Source organism: Phocoena phocoena, chromosome 14 (assembly GCF_963924675.1).
Source record: "Phocoena phocoena chromosome 14, mPhoPho1.1, whole genome shotgun sequence".
Lineage (NCBI taxonomy): Eukaryota > Metazoa > Chordata > Mammalia > Artiodactyla > Phocoenidae > Phocoena > Phocoena phocoena.
This window is the reverse complement of record NC_089232.1, coordinates 8,971,185-8,991,761: the sequence shown is the minus strand read 5'-3', so window position 1 is coordinate 8,991,761 and position 20,577 is coordinate 8,971,185. Positions and strand designations below refer to the sequence as shown.

The 20,577-nt window shown below is 59.2% G+C and overlaps 1 protein-coding gene across 1 annotated transcript in view; it reads right to left on the bottom strand.

Annotated features, from left to right (window-relative positions):
• Positions 1-4,685: 4,685 nt before the first annotated feature.
• Positions 4,686-20,577, bottom strand: part of FAM178B (family with sequence similarity 178 member B) — a 96,112-nt gene continuing 80,220 nt past the window's right edge. Inside the window, 4 exon segments of the mRNA XM_065891622.1 lie at positions 4,686-4,718; positions 6,069-6,221; positions 6,529-6,606; positions 19,866-19,991. Coding sequence (XP_065747694.1) covers positions 4,686-4,718; positions 6,069-6,221; positions 6,529-6,606; positions 19,866-19,991 — 390 coding nt within the window.

The following is a 20,577-nucleotide window of genomic DNA, read 5'->3' as shown; positions in this document are numbered from 1 at the left end:
AGGGACTCCTGGCCCTGGCACTGGGGAGTCGGACTCACCGGGTCTTTCCGAAGTGTCCCCCAAGGCCAACCGCGCAGGCTGGGCGGCCGGGCTCGGGAATGGGGCTAAGGGGATCCCCACGCTGAGGTTACTGGAACGAAGGCGTGCGGGCCACTTCAGGGCGAGTATCCGAGGCTTCTTTTCGGGGCGGACCAGAGTGGTCTGTCTGTTGGCCCCCAATTCTTCTCCGTTTCTTGGCCCCAACTCCCACTGACCCCTGCGATCAGACTGGAACGGGCCTCACCAGCCAGTAAGACCCCCCAAGTCTCCCCGAGACCTTCTGCCCCTTGTTTCTCACGCTCCAGGCGGAGGGACCTGCTCAGCGCCCCCCGGCCAGCTCCCTGCGAAGACAACCCTGGACTCCGATTGCACAGAGCCTACCCCTCAGGAAATGACTCCTTCTGGTGCCCTTGGAAGACTGAATAACAAGTGACATGAGCCCTGATGTTCAGACGAAAGGGTTCTGAGGGGAGCCACGCTGGAGGAGAACTGGCATCTTCCGAACCGCCAGCCTCCGCCCACAGCCGCTCCTAGAAGTAACTTGTAGCCCTGGCCTCCTGGGCGGTGCTGAGGTGTCCTCCTTGCCAGCTGGTTTCTCGGAGCTGGGCAGGTGAACAGAGGAACCCCAGGGAGGCCAGCCCACCGGGACCCGGAGACATATGCCACCTCCTGGCTAGGGGCAAAGGGCAGAGGTAAAGAGACTGGAGGCCCTGAGGCTGTGGTGGTGACTTTATGCCTGGTGCAGTCCTGGAGGGGAGGGACACTTTAGGGCCCCGTCAGCAGATCTGGATTATAAATCAGTCCCGACGGGAGCTTTTGTTCTGGGTTAAAACTTGGCATCAGAAAAGTGGAGACCAGAAGAGTCGTGGAGATAATTGGGAAAAGCAGCCCAGTTTGGATTCAGTAACAATTGGGTCTTTGCTGGTATACATAAAGGCCCCTTCTCCCGCGCTGGCCAAAGCCACATACATTTCCCAGCTCCTCTCCACCAGAAAAAAAAAAAAAAAAAAAAAAAGAAAAGCTGTGGCCTTGGAGATGCTGGAGATAGGGGGCAAGCCAGTTAATTAGCATGGGGTGGGCAGGGAAGGCTTTGCTTCAGCTGACAGGGAGGAAGATGTGTGACGCCCCTCTTCCTGTTAGACCCTGCGTCTATTTATGTGGATGGAAATCAATAGGCAGGTGCCCCTCACATTTGTTCTGTGCTTCACATCCTGCAACTTGCCTTCACTCTGCCCTCATGACCACCCTTTCCAAAGGAGGTACTGTTTCTCCCATTCCATAGATAAAATGACTCTCAGAAAGGTTACGCATCCTGCCGCAACTCACATAGATAATGAGCAAGGTCAGAATGTTAAATCAGGCCTTAGGACTCCTGATCCTGTCTTTCCACTAAGTCACAGGGTATCCTGATAACTTTTAGGCCACAAACACTCCATCTCCTGCTGTTTCTCCTCACCTTCACCTCCCACCCACCTCTAGGTGTGACGGTTACCAGGCTGAGACCTGAGCTCCTAGCCCCACCTGCCAGACAGCCCTAGTGGAAAGTCTCAGCAGGTGGTTTGGTTTCACTGGCCGTGACCGTCTTCCGTAGCTCAAGGCCGGCTGCTCAGTTCCTGCTAACAGACTCCGGAGCCCTTCCCTCCCAAACGCTCCTCAAAGTTAAGGCTGCAGCTTGCCTGCTCCCCTCTTCCACCTTCACTCATTTTCTGCCGCACTCCGTTCCTTTCCGGCGCCGGCCTTTTCCGGGGGTGGGTGGGCAGGGGATAGAGTTTCCTGCATGACTACTTGCTCATGGTTCATACTTTAAAATAAAAGCACAACTGGTCAAAAATGAGGATTCCTGGGTCTTAAATTAAGAAGAAAAAAAGTTACTAATACCCGGAAAAAAAAAAAAAAGGCTTGTGTATAGGTATATCAAGCCTCCTCAGGGCTTGTCTATCATATTCTATGGAAGGTATCCACTTTTCAGGCCTTAGGCCTCGACAGACCCTCTTACTTTCCCCATTTGTTCAACCGCTTGTGGCCAAGAAAAAGCAGATGTGCTAAATGCCCCCCGAGTTTCTCTGAGGACCCGCTGGCAGCTCAGTCCGGCCCCTAGAGATGGACCCAAGAGTCTTCTCTGGAAAGCAAGGCCCCTCTCACTCCCACACCTTGGTCATGTACCACGGTGCCCCTCCTGTGAACTCCAGCTCTCCCGAGGCTGCTTTCTGAGGGGGGGTGAGGGCGGGGCTGAGGGGTCACAGTGGGGTTCTGTAGTCAACACTGTCTGGCCAACTTCCAAGGGAGTCAGGAGCTGCTGTCAACCCACAGGGGGGAAATGAAAAAGCCTGGGTCAGCCACCCTTCAGGGACCTGAGGGCCTGGGGACCGAGGGGAGTGGGGACATAGGAAAAGGACTTCCTCTCTCCACTTCCTCCTAAAGGAGAGTTATCAAAGCCGTCCACCTGGGAAGCCTTTCCCTTCCAGCCCCTCCCTACCACCATCGCCAAAGGAAGCAGGAGAACATCCGTCATCACAGCCCCGGATGCTGCCTTTCCAGTGGCTTCCACCAGGATATCCCTCAGCCTTTTCCCAGGGGCTTAGGGATCTGGAAAGAGTATGTGGCCAAGTTGCCAGCATTACTGTGGAACTCTTGGCCTAGAGGCTGGCTCTCTAACTGGTCCCGGACTGGTTTCAGAAGATCTGGTCAGCTCCCAGCCAGTTCCAGCGAGGGCCCATTACACGTCCCGGGGGACGCCGTACGCCCTTGGGTGACCTCAAAGTGCTCACCTCTGCTCAGGTTACAGGGAGGCCTCTGGAGGGCCTGAGCTGTCACCAACACCTCCTCTCTCCTGGGGGTGAGTGTCTCCGGGAGCTGGGGCGGAGGGGGGCAGTGCACGAGAACCGGGCCTGGGCAGGAGGGCTCCAGAGCCTGCAAAACTGGACAGCTCGAACCCTTGCTCAGAGCCCAGCAGGGGTGGCTTCGAGAATTGGCAACTCCCTGCTTCAGACTCTCAGGGCTCCCTACTCCCTCTCTGCCCTTGGCTGCGAGAACGAAGAAAGGAAATTTCAAAGGTGATTTCCAGGTTTCCAGAGCAAACTGAAGAGCCGGGGATCAGGGGCAGGGGCGGCCCTGAGGGAGGGGGAAGGCGGTGGCTCGCCACAGCCTCCGCTCTGCTATCGGAGATCTCAGGCCTACCTGATGCCGCTGGGGCCTCAGGGGTGCCCTGGCCAAGGGGGCCTGTGATGTGGCCAGGAACAGAAACCAGAACTCTCAGACAAGCCGCCTGGGCCTCCAAGCCTCCCTGGCAGAGAGCTTCTTCCACCTCTCACCTGGCGAAGGAAGAGAGGCAGGGAGACGTGGTACCCGGCCCTCCGTCGTGTGCTTGTGCTCTCTGAATTATACATCTGCCTTGGCTCCCAGCACTCTGGGGACCCAGCGAGAGCCTCCAAAACAGGCCCAGGAAGCGATGGGCTACACTTTGGGGCTGCAAATAGAGGCACTTGGCCTGAAGGTCCTTTATTTGGGGGGAGTTTCCTACTTAACCTGCCTTACCCTGACCCCCGTCATGTGAAAGAACAAAGGAGAGGGACAAATAAACAGAGAAAGTCACAAGCACCAGCCACGGTGACGTTCCGCTGGCAGACGCTAGGATTGAGCTGAGGAAGGGGCACGGGCCCAGTGGGCAGGTCTCATCCTCTGCTACCTCCTGTCTACCTCCTGTGGCCCCTGCAAAACCCCATCCCAACCCAGAAAGGAGTCAGGAGGGGTCAGGGACTAGCGATGGATTCTCAGGGTTGGACGTGTGGGCAGATCCCCAAGGATCTCCTGGGGGTACCGAAGGCTCACTCACTTCTCAAGGGGAGCAGGTCAAAGACGTCCAGCACCCGTTTAGGGATCAGGGCCCACAAAACTGATCTTGGGTAAGGCAGAGGGGAAACAAAAAGTCTTGGGAACGATCTTTTGGCACTGCCCCCCATGCCCAGCTCCTAAGTCTGGGAGTTGATTTCGGAGCTCAACAATAAGCTGAATTAAGTGTAATTACAGCCCTGAGCTACCACCTCACTCCCTGGATCTTCCCCAGTGGCAGCGGGGAGTGGGGAGTCCCGGTCCCAGACCGGTCCAAATAAACGTTCCCCATCCCTGCTCCCTGGGTGTCTGATAGCTCTCAGGCCACAGCCAGAACTGCTCCTCCCTGAAGGCTTACAAACAGCCCTCAGCTTCAGGGGGTGGGGCGGGGCACATGACTGCCTGGGGTGAGAATTCTGCAAAGTATAAGCGAGAAGTCAGGAAACTGGGTGCTGAGCACGGGCCCTCAGTAAGGGACTGAAGGAACTCTTGTAACCAATGATGCTGAAATGAGACTTTAGCGTGACAAGGAACCCTCACATTAGGGACACACAGAGATGGGAAGGAGGGTGGGGAGGATGGTGGCCGGAGGACCCAGGAAGCCCAGGAAAACCAGAGCTTTGGAGAGCTGAGAGATGAGCCAGGCAGCGAGAGGCAGGATCCTTGCCCGGAGGGGGCTCAGGGCAGCGGGGGGAGGCAGGTGCTTGCTTCAGCTGGCTGGTCCTCCTCTGGTCTCCATTCTTCACGCCTCCAGTTAGCTGGGCCATGTTCACTTCCTGCCAGGGCCAGGAGCACTGGGCCACCCCTGCCCTGCTCCATTAGATGTCTTCCCAGGGGCTGAAGTACTGGGTCTGTGGCAAAGAGAAAAGCAGGATGTGACGGTCTGGGCCCAGGTAGGGCCCACCGATGTGACGCTCCCTGGCGCTCCAGCATCCCTTGAATTTCCACTAAGGCCTCCTCCGTGCCAGATGCTGAGCCACAAGGCTCCTGGGGCTGCCAGTCCAGGTGAGGACATGGCAGGTCAACGGGCCACTCAACCACAGCTCTGCCTCTGTTCTCTCTACTCCCTGTTCACAGGCCCAGGGTGCTGTGAGAGGAAGGTGGGACCTGCCCCCTGGCTCGGCCAGGCCACGAATCACTTTTCCTTCTTTTCATGACAAACACACTGCTTCTCACCAGAGACCAGTGTGATCTAGTTCCTTAGGGGTTGAGGATGAGGTCTGCTCTCCAGCTTTCTCAGAGACTTGTGAAATCTGAGACCCAAGCCACAGCCTGTGGCTGATGTGTCAGTCCCAAGTCAGAGGTTACGGGGGAAGGACAAGCGGAGGGGAGTCAGAGGAAAGGCAAGTTGGGAGCCCGGGAGCACTGGGAGGGGGGTTGGAGAAAGAGTTCTTACGAGACCCAGCTCATCTGCATCCAGGGCTGGGGGCGAAGGGGTGGCAGGGCTGCCTGTTGGAGGAAGGGACAGAGGCCAGAAGGGAGGCTGCCAGAGCCGGGGCTGTACTGTGCTAAATGTGCAGGCTCGCGAGTCAGGCTGGTTCTGTGCCCTGGTTCTGATACTTGCACGCCCCCGCCTGCATGATGGGGCAAGCTGTTTAACCTCTCAGTGACTCTGGCTAGCTTGTTCCTCTGTAAAATGGGATCATAACAATACCTGCCTCATGGAGGTTACGTGGATTCATGTAGAAGAGGGTCTTTATTCAATAAACATTAGCTGTGAGTATTTATCACCCAGGGAGTCTGAGGGAGTCAGGAGCGTGAGTGCTGTTGCTACAAAAACTGGAGGGACCAGGGCAGCCTGGGAGCGTTCCCCCAGCAGAGTGGGAGGCCAGCCTCAGGCCCACAGGACAACTGGGCAGAGGGTGGACAGCTGGTGCCTCTGCTGCCCCTTCCTGGCACAGCTCACGACAGACCGGCCCTGTGGCCCAGGCTCTTCCCTCTCCGGGGTGAAGCTCTTCTTTGCCTTCACCCCGGGGTCGCCTGCGCTGTGCCTCCCTCCCCGCAATCCCACACGGGGGCCTCTGACTCTCGATAAGAATGGCGATGGCCCACTGAGGACACGTCTCCCCGCACTGCCCTCTGCCTCCATCTTCCAGCCAGGAACCCGGCAGCTGCAGAGGGGGCGGACACACTGAGGGCTCCGGTCAGCCGCCTGACCACGTCCCTCCCCTCCCAAGCCTGGGGGCTGGTGTGGGCACCACCTGGGGCTGGCAGTGGACCAGCAGCTCCTGCCAGCGGATGTAGGTCTGGGCAGCCAGGTCCTTGAGTGCGGTCCAGTGCATGGCCTGGGGGCTCTCCCGGATGTGGGTGCTGATGCTACGGTCCAACTGCATGCACAGCAGCTGCACCTCTCCCTGCAGAGGCCGTGGGGGGCGGGGCACAGGCCCGCAGCCACAGCCGGGGAGGGGAGCACAAAATCGGAGAAAGAGGAGGACGGGTCTGAGTGACTGCCCAAAAGTCAGGCAGCAAAGGGAGGGGAGGCACGGGGTAACCAGGGGCACGGGTCAGTATCCCTTGGGAAGGCCTGGTGGGACGCTGGGAGGAGGACGAGGCCGGCTCCCCTAGGCCTGCTTCTTTTTCAGCCTCCCACTCTTCCCAGTTCCTGGCAGCGGGCTGGGCTCCTCCCCCAGGGGCCCCAGCCCAGCCTCCTGGGAGACTCACCCATTGGTCTGGAGTAATGTCCTGGCAGCCGACCACCAGCCCAGCCAGCGTCAGGAGGCTGTGACACAGGTAGCAGACCTGGGGAGAGACAGGATTCCCTGAGTGCAGCTCCGGCCCAGCCCTGGGCTTCCGCGACAGTGTCTGGGGAGGTGTCTTCAAGGAGGGCCCCGCTCACTCAGAGCTCTGCCCCTGAGGAATGACCGTGCCCCCCAACCTCAGAAAAAGAAGAAATCTCTGCCATCCAGAAATCCACACTGTCACCCAGCCCCATCCTGGGGCTCCAGAAGAGAAAGCCCGTGGGCGAGAGGGGCCTGTCCACTCTGAGCTCTGCCCGGTGTCTGTGGTCCCCGAGTCTCTGCTCTGCTCCCTGTGGCACCCACGCCTGTGCGCACTGTGACCAGATGCCACTGTCCACTATATGCGTCCACGGGCCCCCCATGGGTGCCCAGCTCAGCCCGGGGGGACACCCCTGCACAGACAGATGCGCGGCTCAGTCCAGACACTCCCACCGTGCTGACCGGAGGAGGCTGGCGAGGGGAGGGGGGCAAAGGGCAGGAGGTCTGGTTGCGCATTCGCCCACCTTACCCACCTACTCATACCCTCGCTCTTGCCCCCTGGACACCAAGGGGTGAAAACAGGACGAAGGCCGATTCTATGTGATCAGAGGCTACGTTAGATCCCGGGGTGCCCTTGGACTCTGCTGGTGCCCATTCGTTTATGAGACATTCACCTGCTGTGCAGAGAAAATGAAGTACGGGGAGCACCCACCCCAAAGGCAGGCGAGGCTCCTGCTGGGAAGACAGCCTGCTCCTGGCACTCAGTGGGCATACCCCTCCCCCACTCGGAGGTGCCTGCTGCTCTGTCCCCTTCAGACTCCTCCTAAGATAGGAAGGGTGGCAGGAAGCACCCCACCATCATGCCTGTGGCAGATAACCAGCCCTGAGGCTGAGCTGGGAGGGGAGAGGCAGGCTCTAGAGATGGCCAGCAGGGCTCCAGCTTGGTGATAATGGGGTTGGAGCTCAGAGCCAGCCAAGGCTCCCCTGTCCCCCCACTTCCCCTGCCCTTATCATCCTCCCCCTTTAGAGCACCTGGTGGTGCCCCAGAAACGGTCACAGCCTCTTTGCACAGACCCAGCAGCCTCCTTAGGGCAGAAGCTAGAACGGTTTTTGAGGGCATCAGACACTCTGGAGTGTAGTCTTCTCCAGCTCAAACACCACGTGCAAAATCCTGAGGCCACAGGCCACCGGCCCCCCTCCTCCAGCAGCACCTGCCCTGCCCAGGACCCAGCCTGTTCTTCAGGACAGCAGCTGAGGCCCACAGGTGGCTGATACCACAGGCTGGCCGGGTTGGGTGGCATGCCACCTGGCAGTGGGGAAAAGCAGGGGGCCCACTGGGTGTGCCTCCAGGCGGCGCTGCCCCGGGCTGGGGAAGATCCAGCCTCCGTGAGCAGGGTCCACCGGCTGGGTCCCCCTTCCCCAGCCTGGCCTTGCCCTCGGGAGGCTCACGGCATTCGGAACTCCTGAACTCTGCAGTCGTGGCAAACGGCTCTTTCCCGCCGTCCCAACCCCCTAAAGCAGGCTCAAGCCTGTGCGCTAGACAGTGTACCTTGACTAAGACACAGCCACACACACTCAGACGTCAGACGGGAAAAGATGCTTCAGGAAGGCTATCACTTGGTTACTGACACCGAATACTGTGCCCCAGCGTCCCCGTGGACCAGGAGGACAAAGGGTCCTTCTGGCTTTTCTGGGGAGGGCGGGGGAGCGGTGGTGGTATGCAGCTGAGAGGGCTTCAGGGAGGAAGTGACTAAACCAGGTCTCAAAGGAGCCGTAGGATTTGAGGTGAAGGTGGCCCTGTGCGGGTGGGGCACAGCCAAGATTACACCACCAGACAGATCCCAGGCTGATGGAAGAAGCAGAGGCAGGACTCGCCGGGGGGACTGACCGCCGCTGGGGCACGAGCTGGGCTGGAGCGGGGAGAGAGGGGCGCCCTGGGGACTGGGCTGGCAGCAGAGGGACCAGACAGTGGACAGTGGAGGCCACGCCACGCTGCTCTGGAGCAGGGAGCCTGGGTTGTGGAGGACAGACTGGGGGCACTTGGGGGAAGCAGGGGGTTGGAATCTGTTGGGATGGAATCCACCGAAGTGAAAACACGGCTCTCAGAAGGATTATACTTCCTCCGTCTTTTTTTTTTTTTTCTCTTTAATTTCTTTACAATGTGTGTGCTTTACTCATATAATCAGAATATAATGACAAAAATTTTAATTAATTTTAAACCAGACAATGCCAATGATAAACGACTGAGCCCAGGTGGGTCTGGCTGGGGTAGGTGCGGGGCAGGGGAGAGGGACGTGACCTTGGGAAGCACCCTCTTCCAGAGAGGGGCATTGAGCAAGCTGATGGTGAGAGGTGGTGGAAGCCAAAGAAAATATCCCAGGGCGATGGAGCCGAGGGCGATGGAGCCGTCGGTTGGCGGCCGGGAGGCGGGGCCTGTCTGCAGGGTGGGTGTGAAAGCCCTGGAGGGCTGTGGCAGAGGAGAGAGAAGGACCTTTCACCTGTAAACATTCCCTCAACCGAAGGGGGCGTGGAGGCGCTGGGCCGCGGGCTCAGGTGGAGGCCCTGGCCAGGCCCCCAGCCCCCTGATCTCCCCTCCCCTGCAGAATGTATCTTCCTGGGAGGGGGGCGTGGTGAGGGTGGGCCTGGGATCTGAGGAGTGCCCTGGAGGAAAGCCTGTGCAGCGGGGATTTACTGAGAGAAAAGAGCGGCTACGTGTGTACGGGTTTCACAACTTCATTCTTAATGCCGATTCCCATAATTGAATCTGGAGGGAAAATCCCAGGGAAACTATTCTGAATACGTTTGTTTTTTTGGGGGGTGGGGTGGGGTGGGGACGAGAATAGCAAGAAGGAAGAGGTAGTTCTGAAGAAGAGCCCTGTTAACCACACTGTATAAGCCGATCGTCCAAAGGGCGGGTGAGGGTACATGGGAACCGTGCCCACTACCTGGAAGGAGGGCTGGGAGCATTCTCCCCTCTTTGGGGAAAAGGGCTTCGTTATCAGCAGAGTCGCCCAGACCATTCCTCCCCACGGTCTCTGCACTGAGAGGAGAGGTGAGAGAGGGTCCTTCCGCTCTCATCCAGACAAAGGGACAGACCGCGGCACCGGGGACACGCCAGGCTTCTCCTGCACCTCAACCCTCCTCTCCCAGGCCCTGTTTCTGTGAAGGTCAGAGAAGCAAACCATGAGCAGAAACTGGGGCTCTAGCAGGCTGGGGGAGGCTGAACCTGGGTCTCCGTCCTCTGGAAACTTCCTCTGGTGGGGAGGGCAGGGGCTGGCCCAGGAGCCAGGCAGGGCCGGGCGGGAGACAGGGTAGGACGCTCAGTCAACAGCCAGGTGTGAGAGCTGCGTTTCCTGCTCCAGTTGTGCTGTGACCAGTTCCTGAACTCAGCAAGCCCGTTCCTGTCCTGCTGGCACCACAGAAACGTGGGGCTCTGTCTTCTCTTTCAAGATACTGGAAAGGGAGGCTGGGCAGAGGCCAGGCATCGGCAGGGCCAGTGCAAGGTGGCCCTTCCTCCCGTCTGAGGCCCCTTCCAAGTCCCTATGGGCGGGTGGGGGTATGTATGGGTGTAGGGGAGGGTGCCGGGTGGCTTCAGGGTTAGTGAGCAGTGCAGGGGCACACCTTGAGTGGGGGCTATATCCATCCAAGCTTGGGCATCTCGTCTGTAGAACGGATGCTCCCCAGCTCAGGCCACCCATCACCTCCCGACTGGGGCGTGAGTGGAGGCTGGGAAGCCCCCAAGGGAAATGGGGCCAGGAAACCTCAGTCCACGACTTGGGGAGAGGCAGAGTCTGAGGCATGGGACGTGCCCGAACCCAATGCCGACAGGAAAGGACGGTCCCCTCCCGCTGCTGCCAGTGGGGCCTGCAGCTCCATCTTCCGGGTCTCTCCCCGGAGTCTGGCAGACAGACTTTTCTGAGAAGTTCTGTGCTGGATGCCTCCCTCCTGGCTCTAGCGCCTGGAGGCGGGGCCCCGTCCTCTCCCTGGGGAAGGATGACACGGCAGAGAGATAAGGGACGGCCCACTGGGCTTGTCACCCGCGAAGGGGCCAGGGGAGGGGAAGGCCAGTGTCTCCTTTTCTGGTCCAGCTAGTTCTGACCCGGGAACCGCCAGCCAAGTCTTGGTGTACAGAGCTTTCGTCATGAGACGAAAGGGAAAAAGGGTGGACGGTTCCCAGGAACTTCATCCTTTAGAAAAATTCCCCTCCAGCTAATGCCAAGGGAGCCGGGCGGTGGGTTATTTACGCTAAGAAAGGGCAGAGAGGGGGAGGGAGAGGATCTCCCAGGAAGCCACTCGCTCTGGCCAGAACATAATAGTTTCTCCCACCGCAGTTCCGACCAAGAGCGCAGGCTCACCCGAGGCAACCCTTCGAACCCAGCCCCCTCCCTGGAGGCTGCCAGGCCGGTGGGGGTTAGAGGGGGTGCAAGGAAGGCGGGGGATGGTGGATCTTGCTCTTGGCTGGAGGGTCCTGGGGGAGCAGGTCCAGCCAGGCTCTGGGGCAGCTGCTGTGGGGCATGGGGGTGGTGGTGGGGGGAGAACTAAGGCTGACCCAGGAACACCTGCTGGGGAGGACACACTGACTCAGAGGACACAGCCTTCCAGCCAGGCTGCTGGGGCCCAGGGACTCACACTGCAGATGTCGCCGGCTCCCGCTCGGCAAGCTGGCCCTCGAGGCCAGCTGCTGTCCGGTTCCTTGCCCGGGATGGCAGGACCCCAGGGCAGCCTCCCTTGGTCTCACCTCTCCAGGCTCACAGGCTCTGGGGTTGGGAGGGGTCCTGTCCTGGGGGACCTGCATTCAGCCACAGCCTGGCTGGGCTGCTCTCGGCCCCGTTTGGAAGGCCTGGAGGTCCAGGAGGAGAATTCTGCCATAGGTCCTGTCATTGCCACGTGTGGGTCTTCTCAGGGGTTCTGTTCCCTCAGAGACACTTTGCTGCAAACACACGTGCTGAAGGTCAGTTCTAGAACCAATGAAGCCTGGGAAAGAGTGAAGCCACGCTGGTCCGCCTCGGGCCATTTCAAACCCAAGGCTAGAGCTGGGCCCTGATGAATTCTCTTCCTTCCTTCCTTCCTTCCTTTCTCCTTTTATCAAATTGAACCCTACGGCACTACTGCACAATGCCCTGACCCAGCGGGTTCCCACAGAGGTCCTGCTGACCCCCCCTGGGGAGGAGAGTCGGGGCAGCAGGCCTGAGCCCCAGGGCATGGTCTAGGTACTCCATCACACACCGGCTGGGCAAATAACAACAAAAGTAGTCAGTCATGAGTAATCCTGAGGTAGGGCTACTTGCAGGCCCCAGGCCAAGAGTCTCAGACTGGGGACAGACTGCATCTCATCTGGCTAGTGTGTCCACCAGGGCTCAGGGGGAGAGGGGACGCGTTTTTTAGGGGAACCCCATCTGGACCTGTCCTGGAGCGTGACACCTGCCACCATCTCTAGGTGCTATTTCTTCCTAACTTCTTCCACCCCACAAGTTAAGTGCAAGATTTATTCCCCTTGCCCAGGCCGTTCCTGCTCCAAGTTACACTCTCTGATCTTGGCTTGGGCAAGCACCAAAGCAGCAAGCAGAGGGCTGTGCCCACAGGAAAGCTGAGTATAGAAGTGACTCTGACCAGGACAGGTCATCCGTCATAAGCCCTAGACAGAAGGAAATGACAAGGACGCATGACCCATCCCTAGGAAATGACATGGTGACATGGCACCTCTTCCTAGCCCAGGTCCCTGGAAGCACAGGGCACAGAGGCCAGAGAACAGACATCGCAGGCAGGACTTGCCAGACTCACCCCGGGGGCTTGCAAGGCCAGACACTCAGTTCTGTAAATGAAAGTGCCTGTTTAGGCGTGGGGGTGGGTGGAGCCCTAGACATGGAACAGGCTGATGGGAGACGGGCTGGCAGCACCTGGACAGGACCAGCGCTTCCGGCTCAGCTTTTGGGAATGGCCACTGCCTAGAAAGTTTGTCTCAAGGCCCCAGCGGGGCGGAGAGATGGGATGTCTCTGCTGAGGCTGCTGGAGGACCTCGGGGCCCCGCATGGGTCCCCCTCCACAGGTAGCTCAGAAGATGAGCCCCTCACCTGCTCTTCTAGCTGCCCAGAGGAGGTGGGCTCAGAGACCTGAGACACTGAACTCACCTGAAAGGGACAGAGGTATTCTTTTTTTAAGCTCTACCCTGAATTTGGAGTTGCACCCTGAGCAGCCCTGGCCCCTGCTCTTGGTAGTGAGGAGGGGAGGGAACTAGGAGGCCGTGGCGGCACAGCGGGGCCAGGTGGGGAAGAGATGCAGTTGAGACAAAAGCAGGAAGGCCGAGGGCTTTTTGTTCCTGTGGACCTGCTGCAGGGGGTTATCTCAGCGCATCTGCCCCCCTCCTATGTCTGTGGTGGGAGGAACCGAGGGGCTGCAGGCAAACTCCTGCTGGAGCGCTCTCACCCAGCCCACCCTTCCTTTCTGGCTTCCTGCTGGCCATGGCGGGGGGGCGGGGGGGATTTGACAGGCGGGGGGATTGGTTGGCCCTTCCTGCTCCTCCAGCTGGGACTAGAGACCCTGACCCCAGGGGGATCTGGAACGGAAACCCAGCTCTGCCTGCCGCCCAGAGAGGGACAACATTCTCGGTGCCTGTGTTTGAGAATCTACGCCTGGGTGTGCACGTGTACATCAGTACGCGGATTCCAGAGCCGGAGGGAGCCCCTGAAACCAGCCAGGGTGTTGGCGGGGGCTGGAGGGGCCCCATGGAGCGGTGGCTTCCTCAAAAGCCATTTCCTCAAAAGCAATGGCTTCCTCCCTTCTCTTTCTTATCTTTCTCACTCTCTGTATTGTCTCCTGGCGTGTTGGCATGGCCAGTGCCCGGGGAAGCACTGCCCTCCTAATACGTCCCATGGGTGTTAGAGAACAAGGCCTCTGCCCACGGCTGAAGACCAGAGGGATGCCATGGACACTAAGGCTTCCTGGTGCCCAGGGTCCTGCCCCCTCCTTTCTCGAGTCTCAGCCTCCCGTCCCCTACACCCAGGCCAAGGTGCCGCACAGTGGGGACTTCAGCCCAGATTCCAGGGAAAGATGTGTGACCTGCGCTGGCCACTCACTTCATGCCGGGCTATGTGATTAGCTTAGAGGTGAGCACATGACCCAAGCCAGGCCAATGAGACTCAACTTCGGGACTCTGTTAGGATCCAGGACAGAAGCTCTTTCTTTCCCCCTGGCTAGGGTTGCAGAGGGAAGGAAATAAGCCCGGGGTGTCTCAGAAGCAGCGGGAAAGCTGCCTGGGAACGCACCAAAAGGCAGAGCCTAGAGATGCAGAGAGCGACACCGAAGTTTCACGACGCTGCTCAGCCCTGGTCCAGCTGAGCCCGATGAGCTGTCCCAGGACCTCTTGGGACGTGTGTTTGTGTTTCTGTCACTACAGCGTCCTGGCAAAGATGGGGTGAGAAGGGACAGGACAGGCGGTGAGCAGGAGAGCAGTTGAGGGGGCCATGGTCTGTCTGGCAACTGTCCCTCCAGGCTGAGGACAGCTAGTGAGGGGCCTCACACACCCTTCCCGCTCCCCGCTCAGGTGTGTGACAGTGGGAGCTGAGCCCAAGCTGCTCACACAGGGCTCCTAGAAGGCACTGCTGAACTCTCTGGTGGTCCAATGGTTGGGACTCGGCCCTCTTACTGCTGGGGCCTGGGTTTGATCCCTGGTCGGGAAACTAAGACCCCGCAAGCGGGCACTGCTCCCCCCACCCACACTCCCGAGGCTGCTGGGCGGGGCTGGGTGCAGCTGTGGTGGGGGGAGAAGGTCCCTCACCAGACTGTACCTGCTCAGGGCAGGCATTTTAATGGAGGCATGTGGTTGAGATAGACCCTGGACCCAACCCTCAAAGGCGACTCTGTTCAGGTGTGCGAAGCAATGTGTGGACAAGCCACTGGCCGAGTGAACAGACTGTAATGACCACCGTAATCCAAGGATAGGAGAGACAGGCCCGGCATCGCCAGGAAGGAGGACCAGCAGGGCAAAGACACGGGCCTGAGAATGGAGGGTTTCTGGGAAAGACACCCCCTGCTTGGAATCAAATGGAGTGGCTTGATGCACAGGAGAAAAACCGCATGGATGAAGTAGGGCCAGCTGACACAGGCCTTGGATGGGGGGGTTTGAATACGATGTGACAGGGACTCAGGTTCGCTTATTCCTACGAAAGAATGGGAGAAAGACGATCGCAGAGTTGTCCAGGGGGACCTGAAGGATGGAGAGACAGAGGCAGGGGGGTCCTGGGGCAGAAGCAGGTGAGTCACCCGCACGGGGTAAGGACGGTGTCTACGGGAGGGACCCTTGAAGGGTCCTTAGGAGGACTGAGCCTGGGCTGGGGCAGGGCAGAGGGCAGGCCAGAGCTGCCGAGGACTCGGGCTGGCTGGGCTTCAACAACAGTTGCCTGCAGCATCTAAGCCTCTCCTCCGCAGCTCAACAGCAACACTTTAAGCCCTGCTCGTACACCTGCAAAGAAGCCAGAATTCTTGGGAGTCAATCAAAGCTGGCCTGGGCCCCCGGCCCCATGTGCCTGCAGACGCTCAGAGGTACCCACTGTGAAGGGGCTCAGCGGCCACTCAGGTGGCTGTGATGTGTATCTGGGGCACGGATCTCCCTTTAGGGTCAGCTACCCAGAGGTCACCTCCCCAGAGGTCACCTTTTCCAAGTTTATTTCCAAAGATGTCAGCTGTTCCTCATTTTGGAGGAAGTGAGGAGGAACCCAACGCAGACTAGCCAGAGGAGGAACTCAGGGGTCCTCAATAGCCATTGTCCATTCTTCAAAACCAGTCCTCCTAATCTTGGCCTGACCAAGGCCCCCAGCCCTGTGGCCGTGGCTCTCCCTAAGGTGCGGGGCAAGGGGCAGGCAGCTCAGGGGAGAAGGCAGAGAGTGGAGGGAGAGGGAGGGCTCCCTGCTCCACCTGTCCTTCTAGGTGACACGAGGGCCAGGAGCCTGTGCCCCAGCCAAGCCCGAGGGAGTCCACGTCCCCCTGTTGGTGTCCAGTGGCAGCGGGAGAGTGCAGGGCACAGAGGCGGGTGCAGAGAGCCGGAGGGCAGCCCCAAACTCCCCAACCACACCCAGTCACGTAAGGCAGCTCTTGGCAGGGTCACCCGACACAGGGACAGGCCAGCGCAGGAGTAAAAGCAGTAAAACTTGTTTGTCAACTCTGTTAACACACGGGCACACCATAAAGATATACAGGAGATGCACACAACATACAACACGCACGCACAGGACACGTGCACACACACACATGCGCGGCAGTCCCGTGCCCTCTGCAGAAGATGTGCAGAGACGCCAGGCGTGAGTTCAGAGCAATCTGTGAGGCAGGGCGGGGTTCACCCCGAGCTTCAGCCAAGCCCAGAGCACACCCCGCCCCTTCCCTGTTCACACATGCACTTCTCCTATAAACAAGCCTCACGAGCACGGAGACGGGAGCACGGGCCACGTGCATGGGGAGGCGTGCGAATGGTGAGGAAGCCGATGGGAGCCCCTTGCAGCTGCCAGGCTCAGTCTGGGTGGGGTGGCCTCTTGCGGCTGGGCCCTGGGGGGTCAGGGCCCATCACAGATGCAGAACCCTCCGTGGGTCCCCGGCTGTCTGTCCCGTGAGGACACTGTCGGGCTCTGAGGAGGGCGTGCCCAAGGGGCAGAGGAGGAGACAGAAGCGGCTGGTGCCTCGGTGCAGCCCCAATGCTGGGACATCCCCCTCCGTGGCCTTAGTTTTTTTCCCACACAATGGAAAGAGAGATGGTTAACTTCCTCAAAGTTCCCAAATTTAACCAAACTGGGGGAAAAGTTCCACCCTACCATAAAGATCCTGGTTCTACAGACCTTCCAAATCCCTAGGGGAAATACAGAACCCAAAATCCCTTCACTGTAGCATCCATGTGGCAGAAGGCCAGGGAGAAGTCAGGAAGGGTAGGGAAGTGTGGTCAACAGGAACGCCACACGCGACGGAGGTTTAACAAGACAGTCATCTCGATAAAAATGAGTTAAGTCTGGGCAAATATGGTTTAGGCAAGTCAGCTAAAAGAAAACAGAAAGTTCCCAGGAAACCCCTGGTTCTGGGCTGTACGGCTGAGCTCGTCGCTTTGAGGAGACAGTGAAATACAGAGGCCGGTTACAAGATGTTTGCACAGAGGCGGAAAGGACAGCCTCACACACACACGGAGGCCTGGGAAGGAGCTGGCCTCTTGCAGAATTGGTACCCATGGGCCAGAGGGAAGCACCTGGAGGCCAACTCTCAGAGTACAAGCCTGCATTAAGACATCCTCGCCCACCTCTCTCAAACACGCGGGGCGCAAGCTCCTCGCGGGGCAGCCCCAGAACCCCCGGCGTCACTCTCACCTCGATGCTCCTTCTCCTCTGGGAGAACCCCTGTCAAACCAGGCAAGCACAGGGCTGCCAAAAATCACCCAGGGGCTGAGCAACTTCTTTAGCCAAAAGCACTTTAAAATGCTCAAAGTACCCTCACCACCCCGTTCAGAAGCAGGATTCCGATTTTCCACACAAGCTCTGCCCTGATTTGCTAGGACACTTTGTGACTCTTGAGCTAGGACAGAACCCGCCCCCACCAGCCCCCTCCCGCCTCCCATCCCACCCCCACCCCCTGCAGTGTTGCAGAAGGAGCAAGTTGCTTCTTTTGTTGAACTTGGTGGTTGGCTTTCTCAGGCAGGAATCTCACTAGCTTATAATTACAAACAATGGCTGTGATTGGTTCTCTCATAAGCAGGTGACACTTCCGAAGTCAAGGGCCTCCAACAGGAGAAGCCCAGGCCATCAACCCTTGTAGCCTTAATGAAACAAGGACATCAAGAGACAAGGGGGCCTATACACAGAGGCTGGTCTGAGGGTGGAGGGCGTGCAGAGGGAGGGTGCTTTCCAGCAGAGGGGTGGGAGGGCCAGAATGGGGTGGAAGGAGAGAGTTCAGAGCGGGAGAATTACAATTGCATTCATTCATTTGTGCCCTCATTCAACCATCTAGCGCCCAACACAGCACGCGATGCTGAGACACCAGCTGTGCCCACAGTCTAGCTGGGGAGACAAGTCAATGGACAACTGCAAAGCCACGGGATCAGTGAGGAGAGAAGAGTCACACCCTGGGCAGGGAGCACCCAGCCTCCGGAGAAGGCAGGACCGGGAGAAGAAGGCTGGGAGCTTCCTGGGGGAGGGAGGAGCCTGGGCCAAGGCCCTAGGCAGAGACAGGAGCGGGGGCGGGGAGCGGAGGCTGGCAGAAGTGTTTATCTGCAGAGCTGGAGGAGGGCTGCGACCCAGCAGTCTTGGCAGGAAATCTCCCAGACAGGAGTGAGGGGCCTGGGTGCGGGGCCCGGCAGGGCTGCCCCAAACGCTGGGAAGGGCCTGTCCCCATTTCCTCCAGGCTGGGTCGCCTCAGGCCAACCTCACTCCGGCCTTAATTTCCCCGCTGCACCCCAAGCAGAAAGAAGGCAAAGACTTCGAGCTCCAGGGATAAAAGGCTCGGCCAGCCCTGACCACCACTCCCTGTAAAGCAGGGCAGGTGACACCCCCGCTCTTTTCGGCCAGTGAGTAGCCCGATCATCTTTGAAGATGAAACACGCCTGGGCCCTAATGAGGAGTCCGTGGGCTCAGCGGGGAGTGGGGCTGGGCTGCGGAAGTCCAGTCGTCGGCCCCACCCGGCCCTCCCGGTCTGGAGAGTACCTGGCCCAGGGGGACAGGATCCCGCGTCGCTGTGCAGACTGCTGCCCTGTGCCCGCACCAGCCCCACCCCTCCACATCCCTCCTCTGCTCTTGGCTACCTCAGAGCAGGATCAATCCCAGCGGGCTCGAGCTGCAGCAAAGCATCTAAGAGCTGCCCGGGCCTCACTTGCCTCTTTTGCTGCCCTGGACCAGCACCCGGCCAAGACACGCCAGCCCCTCGTGTTTCCAGGCCAAATGGGTCATTTCCAATATGCAGCCAACCGGGGTTGACACTTCACAGCCTCCTTTACACGCACGAGAACAGTCCTCAAATATAAAAGGATACCCTCAGCCCACTTACTCCCCTCGCTTCCCAGGCTGTTGAAGGCACATCTGCTACCAGACTGTGAGGCGAGGTCCAGAGGTGGCCCCAGGGGCCTGGAGGGCAGCTTTTCCTTGGTCAGACCAGACACAAGCCTCCTCTTCTCTCTCGCCCCGCCCCTTCTCTCTTTTTCCCTTCCCCCAGCCCAGACCTGCGCACCTGTGTCCTGCTTAGACGGACCACCCCCAGGGGCTGAACCCACCTCTGTTCCAGAGCCCCCGGAACACCCAGACTTAGCCTCCGTAACGAGCTCCAGTTTCACGGGAAATAGCCGGCAAAGAGGAACAGGGCCCGGGGACAGCTCACGTAAACTCACGCATTAGGCACAACTGAGAGATAACCTTTCCTGCGAGTTCCCGGAGAGGAGCGTACACCTGGGGGTTGTCAGATCTTCTTAACAGTTCATTTGTATTCATTGTAATTAACTCACTTATATCTGAGTTGCAGAATGATGCCCAAAGGCTGGCCTTCTGGATGTCAACATCCAACCCCCGGGTGAGCTTTTTGGAACTACCGCCTTCCTAAATTAGCAAGATGCCTATCTGCATCCTTCATCCCTGAGTCCCCAGGGATGGGGGAGCTCACTGAGCTCTATCCCCCAACTCCCCAGGGAGCCAGGCTTGGGACTCCCAGGCTGAAGCCCCTACACCTCCACCCCTGCTTGACATTCACCCCCGGCGGTCACAGGCCTGACCATTCCAAGCCCCACAACCGGCAGGCTCTGGGGTACCTTGTCACCCCTGACTGCCTCCGAAGCATGGCTTCCAGGAAAGCTGGGCGACGTCTGGAAAGTCAATTAGGAAGAACTGGGGGAAGGCCAAGGACTCAGCCTCAGAGAGGACCACGGGAAATAGCAACAGGGAGCTGCACCCAGCTCCACTCGCAGGAAACGTGGGGCCTCGTGCATCTGAACATTCCCTGGGCTTCTCCTTTAGGGCACTCCCTTCCCACCCCACTCCCCTCGCCAGCGCTTCAGCTCCTGCGTCCTCTCTAACGCGGCTGGCAAAGCCACGCCAGGCCGCAAAGGCCACAGCGAAACTCACAAGCCTGCACGCCTGTGCCCACTGCGCCTCCGTGAGGGGCACAGGCTCTGGGGAGATGGCCAGGAGTAGCTGGCTGGGCCCTGCCCCGAGGCCCCGGGCTTTCGGGACGGGCAGCCTTAAGGCCCCCAGGCTGTGCCTTGTAGACAGCCCAGCCTTCCCTGCTACCCTGGGGTGGTGCCTTGGCAGAGGCGGGCAGGGGCTGGGTGCTCACCTTGTGGTCTAGCTGGGCACTGGCCTTTGGCTGCTTCTCCTGGCCGGGCGGCATGGTCTCAGGGCCCAGGTACTGCCCCAGGGTTGATGGCCTCATGAGGCTCAGGAGATGGCTGAGCGAGGACAGCTGGGGAGAGAAGGGCGGCCATAACTCACGAGTGCTTGGGGCACTGCGGGGACGCATGGCCGGGACACGCCGGCTGGCAGGCGTGGGTCAGGGCCTAGGCTCTGGAGCCAGACCATTGGCTCCATGACCTGGGGGCACCTTTTCCCTTGGGAGCCATGTGGCCTCTTGGAGCCTGTCCCCATCTGTGAAATGGAGACAAGCACACCCCTTCTTCCCCGGAGAAGAGGCTCTCATGCTCGCAGGGCATGCATCCTTTAGACAAGTGAATGAGGAGGACTTAACCCACATCCCGGGACTGAGCAGACACTCAGGGCTTAGAAGAACCAAGACCAGAAGAGGGTCTCCTCTGCCACAGGACAAGACCTTCCCACCCTGAGCTGCTGCTCAGGCCTGCTGGCCCTCTACTGTCATTTAACTTCTTACCACGGGCGTTTTCAACACTCCTGAAAGAAGAGAGGTTGAGAACTCCCTCCATACTCATCTCTGTGAACGTGAATGATGACGGCACTCATCACCCCCGGCCCCCCTCCGCCTTTTTCCTTCCAGAGAATTTCAAAGCAAATCCGAACACCGTATCATTTTACCC